This window comes from Mastigoproctus giganteus, chromosome 2, assembly GCF_048544385.1.
Source record: "Mastigoproctus giganteus isolate SK-2022 chromosome 2, ASM4854438v1, whole genome shotgun sequence".
Taxonomy (NCBI): domain Eukaryota; kingdom Metazoa; phylum Arthropoda; class Arachnida; order Uropygi; family Thelyphonidae; genus Mastigoproctus; species Mastigoproctus giganteus.
Window position 1 is genome coordinate 84,753,598 of NC_143576.1, and position 12,779 is coordinate 84,766,376.

Here is a 12,779-nt window from a genome sequence, read left to right on the forward strand (position 1 = left end):
ATTCAATTTGTCAGCAACTTCAGTAGATCATTAACAGTTAGACCATTGAGATCAAGTGAATGTGATTCAACCCCTTCCTTCTGTCATTAATATAAATATGAAGTCTTTGCTACTTTTCTTTGCATTCTTTCCCAGAAGCTTTTCGTAATTTGCCTTAGATTGCCTAACCTCCTTTGATTTTATTACAGACTAGTTTAGATCTACTATAGGCTTCTGTATCACCTGATAATTTATATGCATCCCATGCATTTTTCTTCTCTGCCACAGGTCTCATCAGTTCATCTGACATCCATTTAAGTCTAAGCTTTAACATGTCAAATCTGTTTATTGCACTTGTTCTAGAGATGGTTGATGCCCGAAATTTAAGGGGACACAAGGCATTAAAGTTTGGGAAACTGTGGTATAAGCATTTCGAAGACAGAGACCGACCAAGTGTTGGTCGTTCTCTTGTATTGGAAAAGAATGTGGACCAAATTCAACTGAAATTTACAACTATATGGTGCATTCTGTGCAAACGATCATCTATGAAAGGTACATGTACCTAAAACCACATTATAGCAGTTCACTCTACTGCTTAAGTGAATTGTTTGTTTGTTTTGTTTGTTATTTTGTTTTTAGGAGCATTAGCAACTAAGGCCATATTGCTCCGGGAATATGCGGTGGTCATTCCCTGACCTTTCTGCATCCTCTGTATTTGGTGGTGACGGGATCGAACCCCGGTCTAATCAAGAAGCGTGTGCTACGCACTGCTGCTCCTTCCCACCTGGCTGCTTAAGTGAAATATTGCTTCATCACTGAAGACCAGAAGGCAGCAAATTCATCACCTTCCATGTCAGCTTGCATCTATACAGATAAATCATATTGTTTAACTTCCTCATTCCCATCTGGGGCACTGAAAATCTGCATCACATTGTAGAGCATGGACAGGATATGCTGAAAGTGAACATCTTTTGCAACATTTTACAACAGAAGATTTACATCACATGTTTCTTCATGGGAAACAGTCCCTGGGATGATGAAATTGCATTTTTGTTGCAAAGTCTTCTGTTACCTCGGTGAAACTTCCACTTCACTGCGTTGTACATGTTACCACTATAGACGTCCTTCTGCAATTGTCCTCTAGACAATTGCAGAAGGACATCTATAGTGGTAACTCACCCCATGCAACGTCTTTCTCTGAGGGTATATGAATGACAACATCTATAGACCACCCCTGCCACACAATCATCAGGAATTAAGATGACAGATCATCACAACATAACGGTCATAAACAGGGACATGCTGGAGAAAGTATGGCAGGAATTCAATTGACTGTGTGCCGTGTGATTGGAGTGCCCACATTGAAAGGTTATAACAGTGGTTTTCAATCGGGGTGCTGCAACAACATTCCAGGGGTGCCATGTAATTTGGGTTTAAGTTACTTAAACCTATTTTTTTATAATTTATATATTTATTTCATTATAAAAAGGCGTATGATATCCATTGTACACTATATTTTTAATTTTGTGGTGATCTATAATTAATGTTTAGTTCTTCTACATACAGAATAAAATTATTTTATAAGTATATATAATTTGTATTATGAATTGTAATTTTGTTTGTAATTATATTATTATAATAGCTATTATATAACAGATATTTTTTTAATATTATATGTATACACAGAGAGAATTGGATTATTAAAAAGTTGAAAACCACTGTGTTGGGTATTTCTTTTGGCCTAGGGGCGCCGTGAAAAAGTTATTGGGACACTTTAAGAGCACTGTGAACCAAGAAAGTTTGGGAACCTCTGGGTTATAACCTTAAGGTATGAAGCTTTTAAAGTTTTTTTTTAACAGTTGGTGTATGTTACATGATTGTAGGATCATTGGTTACTTTACATTAATGATATGAAAGTATATCATTCTTTTTGAATTGCCCAGTATTTCATCCCTCCTTGTGCACTTGTCAGTTCTTCAACCGAGGACTGCTGTACCAATTTTTTTTTTCTTCTTTCATAATAGAATTTGGTAGGTTCTTGCACGGAAATTGATAGAACTGATTTGCAAAATATCTAATGGAGATATCTTCTGTGGAGAAGATATCCCCATTCTGCTCAACCAAAGAGCATGCATTGGTGAATAATGCATCTGAATTGGCTTCTATTATTCCTGCTCTCTCTCTCTTTCAAAACAGTCCGAACACGTGCCACCACCAGCCAACATCCATTTACTCTCCAACTTCAAACTCACAGAACCAACTTTTCATCTTCCTCATTTATTCATTCAACTGCTGTTTTCTGGAACAACCTTCCTTCGTACGTATTTCCTGAAAATTATAGTCTACCGGAGTTCAAGTCTAATGTCAACAAATATCTTCTTTCATCTTCTCAACCTCCAACCGAAACACGGTACCAAGTACTATAGGTTCTAATATCTCTCGTGTTTGGGGTTTTCATAAAAAAATAAAATAAATAAATAAAATAATCCACACTCAATTAAAGAACTAAGGGAAATCAGGGTTAATTGCTGCCCCAAATGCAACATTACTGAATAGATTCAGTGACTTTAAGTGACATTTATTTTTAGTGACTTCAGTGAACTTTTAATGGATTTATTACTTGTTATTTTCAGGGTAATCATCTTGGAATATACCAGATGGAAGAGACAGGAATGAAACTTTGCCAGTCTCTTGGAAAACTAAAGCTTAGTAATGTAGGCAGGATTGTAGCTTTGGATCCTTCTCTTCTACCTGGAATGAGGTGAGCACAAAAATATTACTTTAAGTTTTACCAATTTTAAATACTAATTAACATTATTATTTTCTTTTAAGTGATACATTTTTCTCATGCACTTTGATTCTGCTGTCATTATTTTTGTACAGTAAAATAAATATACAGTAAAATCCTATTACAGCAAACTTCCTGTGCATGAATGATCATTTTATTGTACTGAAATTTCATTCTAATGAATTTATCGCTGAAAATTATTTCAAAAGAAACATTATTTGTTCAAATTCCACTGCACTTTTCTAATATATAGAATAATATCTGTTGTGTTTTACATAAATATCAACTTTAAAATCAATGACAAATTAATAAAATAATGGAATATATAAACTTCCTCAATGGCTATCAGTGGACTGATAACCATTGAAGAAGTTTATGATATTACAGGCAAAATTCAGTGGTCAAATACTTTTGTTTATTTGACTTGCTGTAATTTTCTCATCTCTGAGTGGTCTTGCTGTAATTTTCTCATCTCTAAATATATTTTTCATTTTTCCATATGCTAGCCAGCCAAGTTGAACTCCCTTGACATGGGCACCTGTATGTTATGAGAGGACCTCCCAGTGATTTTACTGGTCCTCCAGATTAGCATCATTGGGTTCTGATGCCCACAGCCTAGGTTCCAGGCTAACATCTTAGGAATCCAGTGTGTTTGCTGTGTGCTGTGACTCGTGGAAATTCAGAAAGAGGAGATCCCAGTGGTTGAGAGTCGAACTTCGGCACAACTCTTCGGGCCCTGCTTTGAGACGGGTGGTCCTGGAATGGCTTGCCCAAGATCAATCAGCTAGTTGGTTCACCTGAAAGAGTCAACCATGATCCCTATTCCAAAGGACAGGATTCAGACTGGCAGTAGTGAAGTCAGTGTCTGGATAGCCTTAGCATCCCACTTCCAAGCACATTTATTGCTTGCCATGCGGTGAATGTCCCATTTGGGCTCTGTGATGGATGAGAAGCCTGGACGCTGAAACAAAATTAAAAATACTGTGAATCCTGATAGTCTAAATTCTTCTTCTGGAACCCCAACACAGTCCCTATTAGAAAACACAGTCAGTGACCCAGATCATGTCACTTTGGCAAAGAGGCATGAACTGAAGAATAATCAGGTCCGACACTCAGTACCTTATAAGTGAGAAGCTCATGTGCTCTAGTGATACTGAGAGCTATGTCGGTGGTAGCTTAGCTACTGGTAGGGCCTTCCAAGCCAGATAGGTCGAAGGTGAAGAGACAGATGAAAAGAGATACCCTGGTCCTCTGGGTTGGGCACAGGGCTGACAACCCTACCCTGTAAAAAATTTATCCATTACGTATAACTTGACGAATGAAACCGGACAGCCCTTACGGAAACAGACCAGGCCTCGAAATAAAGACATGAGTTTGGTATTGAGATTTGGAACTTGGAATGTGCATACCCTATTGCAGGCTGGTGCTATGAACAGCATAGTGGAGGAAGTTGATAAGTTTAAGATGGATATTGTTGTTCTCCAAGAAGTTAGATGGAAAGGTAAAGGTGTGATTAATAAATTGAAATTTACATGTATTGCTCTGGAATTGATGACAGACAGGGAGAACAGGGTGTAGGATTTCTAAGAGAATGCGCAGCTCAATACTTGCCTTCACACCAGTGTCTGAGAGAATTTGCAGCCTTAGAATTAAAGGAAACTTCCATAATGTGACCTTTATTAATGTGTATGCTCCAACTGAAGGTTCAGATGATGATGATGATGTTACAGATGGATTTTACGATGAACTCCAGGCTGTGTGTGTGAAAGAATTCAAAGACATGATGCTATTATAACTCTCAGTGACCTCAATGCTAAACTAGACAGGGAAGAAGTTTTCATGGGTCTATTTGTAATGGTTTTAGAGTAGCACAATTTACTGCAGCCAACAACTTTAAGGTCTTGAGTACCTGGTTCCCAAGAAAGAATATTCATAAAGGTACATGGAAAATCCCTGGTACAAATCATGTTAATCAGATTGATAATTGTAAATGTCCATTCTTTTCGGGGCGCCAACTCAGATTCTGATCATTTTCTAGTGGGAGCCAGACTGAAGTATAAAATAGCTCTAGTAGCAAAGAGAAAACTAAGCAGTGGAATGTAGAGAAATTGAAAGGTAGACTTGTTGAAATGAAGTACCGGGCAGAGTTGGCCCGACGACTGCAGGAACAGGAAAACAGTGACAAGGTTGAAGATGAATGGACTTGCATAAAAGAAGCAATTCTGGGTGCAGCACACATAACCTTGTGTGAGACCTCGAGGCCAAGAAATGGTATGATGCCGAGTAGCAGTAGAATTGAAGAGACAAGCCAGGATGAAATGTTTGCAGCGGAATAGCAGAGCGAATAGTGAACACTACAAGGAAAAATGGATTGCCACAGCTAGGATATATAGAAAGAAAAAGAGAGAAACTTTGAGAAGGAAGGTTGACAAAATAATGGAACATTACAACAAGAAGGAAAGTAGAAAGTTTCATAAGAAGATTAAAGAAAGTACACCGGAATTACAATCAAAAGTTGCTGCATGTAGAGATAGTGAAGGAACCTTGCTGACTGAGAGAAAGGAGGTTCTGAAATGGTGGAAAGAGGTTTTGAGAGCATCTTGACAGGAGGTAAGACAACAGCTGTTGTACTATACAGTAGAGCCATGCATTGAAGACCCTAGCTTCGAAGAAATTCGAAAAGTTATTAAGTACTTAAAGAACTTTAAAGCACCAGAAGCTGATGGAATAACTGCATAGTGCTCAAGAACGGTGGAGTGGCACTATGGAGAAGAATACATAATCTGATATTATTAATATGGTCTGAGGAAAAAATTCCCAGAATGGACGCATGGAATCATACAGCCAATTCACAAGAAGGGGGATAAACTGCTTTGCTCTAACTATAGAGGTATTACATTGCTGAGTGTTACTTACAAGGGTTTGTCAGGAGTTATTTATAACAGACTGGCAGCATATTCAGAGAAAATCATTGGAGAATATCAGTGTGGTTTCAGATCCAGTTGCTCAACAACTGACCAGATTTTCATCTTGAGGCAGATACAGGAAAAAGCATTTGAGTACAATATACACTTATTTAACCTATATGTAGATTTCAAACAAGCTTTTGATTCCCTCAAGAGAAATGATAAATGATCTCCTTCTCTTGGGCATACCTGCAAAATATTGTTAGGCTCATAAAAAGCAACCCTGGCTGGCTCTAAGGCAGTGGTGAGAATTGACGAGTTGACGACTCACTTTGACATTAACGCTGGTGTTAGACAAGGCAATGCACTCTCTATTGTGTTATTTAACTTGGTTTTAGAGGCGGCTGTCAGAAAATTAGAAGTGACCGGACACACAGGCACAAAGACAGTGCAGGTCTATGCATATGCTGACAATGTCACTATTATCAGTAGGACTAAAGGAGCACTGGAGGAAACAGTGGCTAGGTTGGATAGTGAAGCATAAAGAAGAGGACTTAGGATAAATGAAGTGAAGACAAAATATATGGAAGTTCAGAGAATGGCAGATAACATGGAAAATTTAAGAACCAGTGGTTTCTCGTTTGAGCATGTTTAAAATTTCACCTATCTAGGCTCGCAAATAAACCAGCCCAACTCTATTACTAATGAAATTTAAGTCCCGTATCCTAAGTGGAAACAGATGTTTCTATGCACATGAAAAATTAATGAAGTCCAGGATATTGAACAGACATTTAAAATTAAGAATATACAAAAGTCTCATTAGACCAGTTGTAGCATATGGTTATGAAGCTTGGACATTAATGAGTAAAGATGAGCAGTTGTCGAGAATGTTCGAGTATAGAGTTTTATGAAAATATTTTGGGCACATACAAAATGTTCATGGATCCTGGAGGATCAGAATGAACCATGAACTGGACCATCTTATTTTGGGCACGGACATTGTCAGATTTGTGAAGAGCCAGAGACTTGCCTGGTTGGGACATGTTATGAGAATGGATGACAACAGAACAACTAAAACTATAATGAAATGGAAACCTACCAGTAGGAGGGCGAGTGAAAGACTGTGGAAAAGATGGATGGATGACGTAAAAGAGGACTTAAAGATCACGAAAATAAGAAGTTGGAGAAGTTTGACTTCTGAGAGGGCTTACTGGTGGAACATCATTAAGAAAGCTAAGACCCACCCTGGATTATAACGCTGGAAGAAGAAGTGAGAAACCCATAAAAAATATGTCATCCTTTATCCAGAAGGGTTGGCTAAATCAGACAAATGGCTTTGCTCATCCAACATCCTTGTAAACCCTACAAACATTCAGAACAGCTCCTCTGAGGCACACCTATTGGGGAAATGCCAATCATTTACACCTTATAAGACACTGAATTCATCCCAAGGTGTCATTTCAAGATGGGATCTTCTTAAAGTGTCTGAAGAGGAAATCTGTTCTGAGTTCTTTTCAATTGACATGTAGAGTACCATACTCACTGACAGCCTCCTAGGACTACATAGTTAGTGGAAAGGATTATTGGAGGATGTATATTTCCAAATTCAAAAGAGAATGTAGTTTATGCATGATGGCACACCTGTACATCTTAGCTTGGTGTTACATGAGCACTCTGATACTTCAACCCTGGATGGTGGAGAGGTCATGGTGACCCTTTTTTTTGTGGCCACTGCAGTCAATAGAACTTATTCCCTTGGATTTCTTTCTCTTGAGTCATTAAGAAACTTTTGCCTGAGATTCCAGTTGAAAAAGAAGCCCAACTTCTTATCCAAGTTATGTGTAGCAGCATTCATCAAAGCTCCAGGATCTTTGGACATTTTCACCAAACAGTGATGTGTTTGGTGAAAATGTCCAGTGATAAATACGATACACTTTGAAATGAAATTTATCAAAATGCTAACACTGTAAAATTTCAAAATTCCCTAATGTGGACATTTTCACTCATCAAAAATGTGAGATGAGACAATGTCATGCTTTTTTTTTTTTTTTTTCTTGTTTTGATGTGAGGAGTTAGCATTAGCATTAGTAGAGGCATATGATGCAACAAAGCAAGCTTATGCAGCATCAGCCAAAAAAAAAAAAAAAAAAAACCACTCCCATTTCACCCCTCTGTTTGTTTGAACTACCTGTCCAGTTGAGCCTTAAATTTATTTAGGCTATCAACTTCCACAACAAGTGATGGAAGTCTGTTCCACCAACCAACTACCCACTGGCTAAAGGCAAATTTCCGCATATCTATCCTATATCTGTCTTTCAGGGCACCACCATAGCCAGGTGGGAAGGAGTAGCAGTGCGTAGCACACGCTTCTTGATTGGACCGGGGTTCGGGCCCGTCACCACCAAAAACGGAGGATGCGGAAAGGTCATGGAATGACCACCGCATATCCAAGAGCAATATGGCCTTAGTTGCTAATGCTCCTAAACAACAACAATAACAACATCTGTCTTTCCTCAATTTCAATTTTTGCCCTGTCAGGTGATTATTCTGAGCAAGAGGAAGAATCCCATCGGCATTGAACATGCTCAAACCATTCAAGGCTTTATACACCTCTATCAGATCACCTCGCCGGTGCCTAGTCTCCAGACACTGTAATTTGCAAAACTTAATCCTTTTTTCGTAAGAGCAACCCTTTGTTCCATTCACTAATCTTGTTGCTCTTCTCTGTACTACTCGTTCCAGCAGCTCTACATCCTTCTTGAAATGAGGCCTCCAGACCTGAATACAGTACTGAAAGTGTAGCCTCACCATTTCCTTATACAAGGGAATAATCACCTCCTTATCCCTGCTAGAAAAATTCCTGTATATCATTGACAAGACACCATGAGCTACTCTTGCAGCCCGTCTGCACTGCTCAGAGAACTTCATATCTGCCTGCACAATTACCCCCAGGTCCTTTTCATTCTCTACCACTCTCGGTGTAGTACAACAGAGTTGATACATTGCTCTGGGGTTACTGTTTACCATATGTAGAACTTTACATTTGTCAATGTTAAACTTCATTTGCCATCTCTCAGCCCATCTGCTCAACCTTTCCAGATCCTGTTGCAGCAGCATAGCGTCAGTAGTGTCCTTAACAATCCTGCCAACCTTTGTATCGTTTCAAACTTGGACATTAAGCTTGATATACCATCATCAATATCATTTATAAATACAGAAAACAATAATGGACCCAACACTGAACCCTGAGGATCTCCACTAATAACATTAGTTCACGATAAGCAGTGTCCATTGATTACCACTCTCTGTCTTCCCCCCCTCAACCTTCCCTTTATCCATAGCAGCTATTTGTCTCCAATGCTGTTTGTTGTTTGTTTGTTATTTGGTTTTTAGGAGCATTAGCAACTAAGGCCATATTGCTCTGGGAATATGCGGTGGTCATTCCCTTGACCTTTCAGCATCCTCCGTATTTGGTGGTGACGGGCTCGAACCCCGGTCTAATCAAGAAGCGTGTGCTACGCACTGCTGCTCCTTCCCACCTGGCTACGGAGTCACAACCTCCAATGCCACACTGCTCCAATTTGTGCAGCAGTCTTAGAAAGGCTTTTGATACTGTTGCACATGGAAGACTGCTGCACAAATTGGAGCAGTGTGGCCTTGGAGGCAAATTACTGCTATGGATAAAGGGATGGTTGAAGGGGAGAAGACAAAGAGTGGTAATCAATGGACACTGCTCATCGTGGACTAATGTAATTAGAGGAGTCCCTCAGGCCCCTTAACAAAACCATGCTGTGTCCGAGCTATAACTGAAGTCTTGTCTAGATGATCCTGCAGTGCTTCTTTAAATAGTGCCTCTATTAATTTTCCTGGAACAGAAGTTAAACTCACAGATCTATAATTACTTGTGTCAGCCTTTGATCCTTCTTTGTGAATTGGGGTGACATTTGCACATCTCCAGTCTATAGGTACATCCCCTGAGTCCAAAGAAGCTCTCATAATTATGGCTAAGGGTTTGCTTACTTCCTTTGCTGCCTCCTTTAATATAACTGGATAGATCCCATCCACCCCAGGTACCTTCCTTGTATTTATCTTCAACAATTTCTCCTCCACTTTACTCTCAGTTATTACAAGATTCTCTAGCTTACTGCCAGAGTTGAATACACCTCTGGCATTTCCCCCGCTGAATAACTCCTCATGTGTGAATGTCGATGCAAAATATTCATTTAGTTTATTAGCTACCTGCGCAGGATCATCAACAGTTGACCCATCGATATCAAGTGGGGCAATCTGATTCATCCCTTTCCTTCTAGAGTTTACATAAGTAAAGAACTCTTTGCTGTTTTTCTTTGCATCCCTTGCCAAGGATTTCTCGTAATCTGCCTTCGCCTGCCTAACCTCCTTTGTAACTTGGTTACAGATCGACTTGTATCTATCATAGGCTTCTGTGTCACGTGTTAATTTGTATGTATCCCATGCATTTTTCTTCTCTGCCATATGCCTCATTAGTTCATCTGACATCCATTTAGGCCTAAACCTTGAACAATATTTCTTAGTTGGTATGTAAAACCTAGTAGCTTCCAAGATAAGTTCTTTGAATGCTTCCCATTTTGAATTTGCTGTTGGTAACATCATCAGTTGATCCCACTGTATAGAATTTAAATACTGTCTCAGTCCATCGTAGTCGCCTTTACGAAAGTAATACCCCTTCCCTTTACCCCTAATGGTAGTTACCTCTTTGAGTAACTCCCACTTCAGAACACTGTGATCACTGCCACCTAGTGGTTGCTTTATCTGCAGATTCTTAATGCATGAAGAATCACTACTGATAATCAGATCAAGAGTATTACTCCCTCTAGTTGTCTCCTGAACATGCTGATGTAGAAAACAAGCATCCAATAAATTCACAAAAGCCTTGCTAGTGTGTGTGTGACCAACCCACAAATTCCAGTCAATATCTGGGAAATTAAAATCCCTCATTATAAGACTATCTGATTTACTGGCCCACTCTATTTCCCTGTACACTTTCTTATTATACTCATCAGAGTCATTAGGCCTATAGCACACTCCTACTCTCAATTTTGATCTCCCAATGCTTGTGTCACACCAAACTGACTCAACACTGCACTGTCCAGCAATGTTGACTGGCTTAACTTCCTTGGATTTTATGTGTTTCTTAACTAATAGCATAACCCCTCCTCCCTTCCTATCCTATCTATCCTTTCTGTACACATTGTACTCCGCAAATTCCAGTTCGGCATTCCTTATATCTGTCTGTCTCTGATATCCCAACAATATCTGCCTTTGATGTTTTGAGCAGTACCTCAAATTCATCAAATTTATTTACCAACCTCCTAGCATTGGTGTACATGCAAGTATACATGCACCTGTTCCTATTCATAGCTACCCTAACACAACCCATGTGTTTGCTTGTACCGCAATGACTCCCAGCAGGCTCTGAAATATCCTGCGAGTTCATCTGTGAAATATGTCAGTAGAGTTTCATCTACCCTGTGTTATTTAATTGGAATTTTTTCTCCTTTTATGTACATTTAATAATAATTTATAATTCTGTTTTGAATTTTAACTGGAGTAGCTTAGACCACAAATCATTAATATATTTTTTCTATAAATTGCATGTATTCTGTGGTTAGTTTGAACAAGAAAATTCATGCACTGACTCATGTTTTACAACATGAAAATTCCTGTGTGTTTGGGAGTTAAAAAAGTGCCGCTATCCTGAAATTAATTCAGCCACAGTGTGAGAAAAGTTATCTTGATAATACTTTTTTTTTTTAACTTAGTCTGTGATGGAAAAAGAAGAAGAGGAGATATCTATTTTTGATGCCATTGAGTAAATCATAAATAAAAGAAATCACATATTTTGTTTGTTTGTTATTTGGTTTTTAGGAGCAATAGCAACTAAGGCCATATTGCTCCGGGATATGCGGTGATCATTCTCTGACCTTTCCACATCCTCCGTATTTGGTGGTGACGGGCTCGAACCCCGGTCTAATCAAGAAGCATGTGCTACGCACTGCTGCTCCTTCCCACCTGGCTACTGAGACGCCTCGCATATTTTATATGATTTGATCTGTCTCGGTATGATTGGGGATATAACTGAACAAGTAAGTAACAAATGTATGTATGAAGCAGAAACTGCATAAATTCTCTATTTGTTTTCTATGATCTGTATCAAAATAAATGGTACTGAATGGTTCAGTTTGTAAGCTTCACAAGAAAATTTTGCATGGAATCATTTTTTACACATACCTTATAGTCAGGGATATAATTTTTTTTTTTTTTTTCTACATTCAGCAAATGAGAAGTTTGAGCAAAACCCTTTAAACTGAAGTTAAGAAAAGCTTAGCTAAATACTCGTGATAAAATTTTGTTGGAAAAATATTTTCTCCAGAGATATTTTTAGTTTTAAGGTATTTTTAGAAACCTTCAAATGATTAGCAGTTTTGCAACTAAATTTTGCAGATCTCAAGAAATCTTGTTCTGTAGTGATGAGAGACCAGCCACAGCTAGTTCTAGTCTATCTGAAGATGATATTCTGGAAGAAAATATAGAAGAAGTTGAGACATCTATTTAGGACCATTTCATACCATTGTGATCAAAAAGGATACATGAATCTTCAGAATGTGTAGTTATACGTATATTATTTATATTACAGAGATACTCTGCAATAGATATTCTCTTGAACTTTCGATTTAGTAGTACAGATAAATTTTCCATTCAAGCTGAGATAAAATATTTTAACTCCTTGCAGACTTTTGTGTATTTACAAAAAATACAGGTTAAGCTTACTGAACAGGAATTTCAGTGTCTGTAATTATAAGTATAAACAGACTTTCATATATATACTTTTTTTTTTTTTCTTAGACAGTCGTTGCTATGCAAAATGGAACTAGTATAGACTAATTAATATAGTTGTGTCACTCAATTTATTTTTAAAATATTATTCAGTATATTTCAGTCTTCCAACTTAGTTGCCTAATTGGCACTTGCAGTAGGTGACAGTTTTATCAGCTCATAAAAAGCACAAAATTTTTAGCAGGTGCATTATGCTGTTTTGATCTCAAAAAAGTTTGTACTTCAAAAAT

The 12,779-nt window shown here is 38.3% G+C and overlaps 1 protein-coding gene across 1 annotated transcript in view; it reads left to right on the plus strand.

Annotated features, from left to right (window-relative positions):
* Window positions 1-12,269, plus strand: part of LOC150089381 (cytosolic carboxypeptidase 1-like) — a 669,910-nt gene extending 657,641 nt beyond the window's left edge. The window contains exons 24-25 of the mRNA XM_090389963.1: window positions 2,613-2,740; window positions 12,157-12,269. Coding sequence (XP_090246089.1) covers window positions 2,613-2,740; window positions 12,157-12,268 — 240 coding nt within the window. The 3' untranslated portion in view covers window position 12,269. The remainder of the gene's footprint in view (window positions 1-2,612; window positions 2,741-12,156) is intronic.
* Window positions 12,270-12,779: the final 510 nt, after the last annotated feature.